Source organism: Dasypus novemcinctus, chromosome 12 (genome assembly GCF_030445035.2).
Source record: "Dasypus novemcinctus isolate mDasNov1 chromosome 12, mDasNov1.1.hap2, whole genome shotgun sequence".
Lineage (NCBI taxonomy): Eukaryota > Metazoa > Chordata > Mammalia > Cingulata > Dasypodidae > Dasypus > Dasypus novemcinctus.
This window is the reverse complement of record NC_080684.1, coordinates 30586376-30591829: the sequence shown is the minus strand read 5'-3', so window position 1 is coordinate 30591829 and position 5454 is coordinate 30586376. Positions and strand designations below refer to the sequence as shown.

The following is a 5454-nucleotide window of genomic DNA, read 5'->3' as shown; positions in this document are numbered from 1 at the left end:
ACTCTTAGAATACAGTGTAGAAAAACATCTACAAGATCTTGTGGTAGGCAGTAGTTTCTTAGACCTTATGCCAAAAGCATGAGCAACAAATAAAAAAATAGATAAATGGGACCTCCTCAAAATTCAACACTTTCGTACCTCAAAGGGCTTTGTCCAAAGGGTGAGAAGGCAGCCAACTGAATGGGAGAAAATATTTGGTAATCACATATCAGTTAAGGGTTTAATAGCCATAGTTACTGAATTTTGTGTAAAAATTTTTCAGATAAAATTTCAAATGTGGTATGCTAACTAAAATAATTTTGGGAAAATAGAGTGTAGTTAACAATGTGCATTTGGGCAATGTCAAAACAAAAGATGTACCTTGTTTACTTTTTCTTTTTTTCTGTTTAATAGAAGTCAGCTATGAGAAATCACACATCAGTGGCAAGTTTTATTCTTCTTGGACTTACAGATGATCCACAATTACAGGTGGTCATTTTCCTTCTTCTTTTTTTCACCTACATGTTGAGTGTCGCTGGGAACCTAACCATCATTATCCTTACCCTACTTGATTCACATCTTAAGACGCCCATGTACTTCTTTCTACGAAATTTCTCATTTTTAGAAATCTCCTTTACAACTGTCTGTATTCCAAAATTTCTTGTTAGTATGGCAACAGGTGATAAGACCATATCTTACAACAGTTGTGCAGCACAGTTGTTTTTTACTATTCTCCTCGGAGCAACAGAATTTTTTCTTTTGGCCGCCATGTCCTATGACCGCTATGTGGCCATTTGCAAACCCCTGCATTACATGACCATTATGAGCAACCGGGTCTGCAATTTGCTGGTCTTTGTTTCATGGTTGGCTGGTTTCCTAATAATTTTCCCACCACTCCTTATGGGTCTCCAGCTTGATTTCTGTGCAGACAACACCATCGATCATTTCTTCTGTGATGTTTCTCCCATATTGCAGCTTTCTTGCACGGACACAGGTTTAATAGAATTAATGATGCTTCTCTCAGCCATTTTGACACTCCTGGTTACATTAGTGTTAGTGAGTCTCTCCTATACAAACATCATTAGGACTATTCTGAAAATACCCTCTTCTCAACAGAGGAAGAAGGCCTTTTCTACATGTTCTTCTCACATGGTCGTTGTCTCTATTTCTTATGGCAGTTGTATTTTCATGTATGTGAAATCCTCTGCGAAGGAAAGAGTGTCTTTAAATAAAGGGATAGCTCTACTTAGTACTTCTGTTGCCCCCATGTTGAATCCCTTCATTTATACTCTGAGAAACAAACAAGTAAAAGATGCTTTTAAACACATGATCAAGAAGGTTGAGGTTTTTCAATGAAGTGAATAACTTAAATGAGATTACAAAAGCTATGGGTATATTAAAACAAGAAGGGTGGAGCATGCTACAGAGATCTGCAACACCTGTATTCTTTAAAATATTCTCTGTCTTGCTTGATTTACAATTTTCACTGTGAACTGCCTCATCTCCAAGGCCTAAACCTCGCTCTTATTTTTCTTTCAGGCTGAGAGCAAATATTTAGGATAATTCTTGTTTTGGGTGAAAGTCACTTTTCTCTCTATTTGGTGCCTCTATTGATTTTCTCTCAAAATTCTTTGAGAGGGCCACAAAGAGGAATTTCATTTTTCCCATGTGCCTTTCACTGTTGTGAAATTCCAAGATTCAAATTGAATTATATTCTTTATGGAATTTATTATACTACCTATATTTGATCACTTAACTTATTTTTGATGGATTGAAATATTTCTTACTCAGTATTTAATACAACGTTGGAGCAAATCAGTCCAATGGAATTTCTTGAAATGACACAATTCCATAGTTCCAAAATTTGAAACAGAATTAGAGATATATGTATTTTCTGAAACAGATTAAAGAGACTGCAGAGAGGATAGATAATTAGTGATTGAAGTTTTATGAAATTATTGCTAACATTTATTGCCTACAATGTGATAGGCTCTGAAACTTATTAGCACCTACCTTTAAAATACTTTAAGAAAGATATTGCCATAATCATTTATGCATTTAAAAACTCTAAGCCATAGTGAATTTATGTAAGTTTTTGATGACAAAAAAATGCACTAATGACAGAAAATGGTCCCTTAATCTCATTAGCGTCTTATGCTTATGCCTTGTTAACAACATAAATAGTTTCTGTCCCTGTGTTCCTTGAGATGCAGAAGAACAGTAGGATTTTTACAGAGCATTCTGTATGCAAGACAAATCTCCTTTTCCTTTAAATGGTGTCATATCTCATTGTTAACAAAGTAAATAACTTTCCCATGAAGACTAAAGCAGGTTTCCTCAATGAATATTTGTTTATCACTTAGATCTCATACAAAGTAATTTACGGATAATTTCTGATTGTAGGGTTATTTTCCTTGATTTACTACATTGTTACAGGGATTTTGTTCCAATATATTTCAATGTAAATAAAACTCTTTTCATCCTTCAGGTTGGTAAATATGAATTTTATGAGCATCAGTGAGAAGGCTTAAATTTATATACATCTATGAACACTAACTAGGACAAGGAGAAAAAGCAGACAAAATTCATATATACATTTTTAAAGAGGGACTATGTTTGTAAGCGATTTCTATAAAACCACAATAGTTTAAAGAATATTTTATTTGACAAAAGATTTTGACACATTAAAGAAGTACCTTTCAACTTTCCTTATTGCATAAAATAATTAAGCTGTCTTTTATAGATCACCTTTTTCTGAAGGTCAGCAGGAACTCAAATTTATATGCACAATATTTTTTATTTTATAGGTAAGAACTACACTCAATGAAAGTATATACAAATGCTTGACATCTGCAATACTTTCCCAGATTTTCTTGTGAACCCTCTGGTCTAAGTGTCAAGTTGTTCCCAAACACAATTATTCTACTTATTAACCAAACTTATTCATTTAAATATGAATGTGAACCCTATTTAGCTCTTGTTAAAGTCCAATGTATAAGTAAACTCATGAATTCTTTCATAATTCCAAAGATTACAACTTTTCTCATCAAAAAATTATGTATAACTTTGTGAAATATAGAAATATATTTATGTTGAATGAGTAGGCTTACTTTTTCTATCTGTAGGTTGTGTATAAGTGATAAAGGAAAATACAAAAGGAAAGAAACTCTAGATCTAAGCTATAATGAGAAATGGTGAGTGGAAACTGTTATCCACTTAACTTGAAATAAATTATGAGTTTGTTAATAAATACTTACTTGTGTGAATACTAAAGATAAGAGTGAATTATATGAACCTGTTATTCTCAAAGTGTATTATATATTTAGTTTTTTATTAAAATCCCTTTTCTACACCTATTTCTCCCATTCTTGATGTTTCTTCCTCTCTGGAACTAAAAGGTAAAAAAATATAACTAAGAATTTCTGTTCCACTAATGAACATTGAGTGTTAAGAAAAACAATACTCAAGGTACATCAATTGTCTCTTTGCCATTGCATCACTTACTAAAATACAAATTTTATCATGCCCCTCTCCTGCTAAGAAATTTTGATGGCTTTGTATTGCTTTATTTTGAATATTTTTTTTGAATATTTAATATTCAAACTCCTCAAATGTTTTCATAACCTGGTCTTTCTTTCTAATTTCAACTCTTACCACTTCCAAATAGAAAGTCTGGAAACATTCTGAACATCTCAGGGTATTGCAAATATTGTGTGTTCTCAGGTATGTGGGATGCAAGATTCTTGACTAAATCTTCTCTGCTAGCCTGTGAAACTTCAGTCATTAAAGTTTATTAATATGGTGTCTCTTGTGGAAGATTCTGGTCAACAAGGCTAAGTTAGTTATTCCATATTCCTACCTCTATAGAGTTTGTGGTAGACTCTAGATGACATCTGTCATGTACTGTTATTAACTGTTATTCACTGTTTGCATCTGTTTCTTGCACTGGATTTTAAGTTCTTCAAGAGCAGAGCCTACACTTTACAGATTTCTTCATTGGGTCATGGGTTACTAAAACCCATTCTATTATGGTCAACCACCTCATGAATCAATACCATATTAGTAAAGATTATTGGGAGACAATCTTCATGGGCTTATCATATTCAATCTGAGGGGGAAAAAAAGAGAGAAAGAGAAAATTTTGAAAATAGGAGAAAAAAAAAAAAACCCAGAACCTTGACCTGTAGAGGATTTTTCTGACTTATCATCACAAGTCTTACAAACAAGAAGAGATACAATGGAATCATATAAAATGGTGAAGCAAAACCAGAGAAAGCAGAAAAAGAGAAAAAAAGAAATAGAACTTATCTAATATACAAATAAAATGCAATTAAAATCATGTTAGATATTAATCCAACTATACCAAAAATCACTATTTGAAAAGATGTGAAAATCACCATTTAAAATGGTTTAAAAAACATAAAGAAACAACATGTTGTTTTGCTAAATTCACTTTAAATATAAAGACTGAGATATGTTAAAACTAATGGGATGGTGAAAGATACACCATGGTACACTACTTGAAAAGAAGCAGGAATATCTGTATTTCAGACGAAGCAGAATTAAGTACAATGAAGATTTTCATGCATAAAAGGGGGCATTACATCATGATAAAGGGGTCAATTCTCCAAAAATGCCTAATTGCCATAAATGTTAATGTATCTAACAAAAGAGTGGCAAATTATATGATGCAAACTAATCGAACTGGAAGGATGAATAGATGTAATCCATGATTACATTTGATGACTTCAGCATCCCTTTCTAGTAATTGATGGGATCAAAAAAGCACAAGAAAAAAAGTAAGGCTATAGATAAACTGCATAGGACTACACAATATAGTTTAATTGACATTTATAGAATGCTCCAACCAACAGCTGAATAAAAGTTTTCTCAAACTCATATGTAATATTCAATATAGACCACATTCTGGGTCATAAGGTGTGCCTTAACAAAATTAAACAAATAAAATCATACAAAGTGTTTTCTCAGTCTGCAATGGAATTAAACTAGAAATGAATAACTGCAACATAGCTGGAAAATCACTAGTTATTTGATAATTAAACAACACACTTCTACAAAATACTGTTCAAAAAGTACTCTCGAAAGAAAAGCAAAATATTTGAAGTAAATGAAAATGGAAATACAATTTTTCAAAACTTTGTTGAATAGCCTTGCCCTGCTCAAGATGATGAGATCCTTGGTCCTGGTTCTGCAGGAAGCAGAGTAACCCTCATGCACATAGTAGAAGTATGTATGAAAGTATGTATGTCTGGCCCAATCTGATGGTGGTGGCCTGAAGGACTTTCTGTCCCAGAATTTGCCCTACTTGTAGAAGGTGACTCACTAAACTCCTCTCCAGAATACTGTGAGAGAGAAGCCAATTCATGCTATCAGGAACAAAGGATATATGGCAAAAAGACATACAGTGTGGTAGCCAGGACTGTGAGGAAAACACTTTTTAAGGAAGAGATGACA

At 33.0% G+C, this 5454-nt stretch overlaps 1 protein-coding gene across 1 annotated transcript; it reads left to right on the top strand.

The window, feature by feature from the left end:
• The first annotated feature begins 402 nt into the window (after positions 1–402).
• Positions 403–4861, top strand: LOC101429290 (olfactory receptor 6C74). The gene is made up of 2 exons (XM_004453433.3): positions 403–1323; positions 4766–4861. Exons 1-2 carry the CDS (start codon positions 403–405, stop codon positions 4859–4861), a joined length of 1017 nt encoding a protein of 338 aa, XP_004453490.3.
• The last annotated feature ends 593 nt before the right edge of the window (positions 4862–5454 follow it).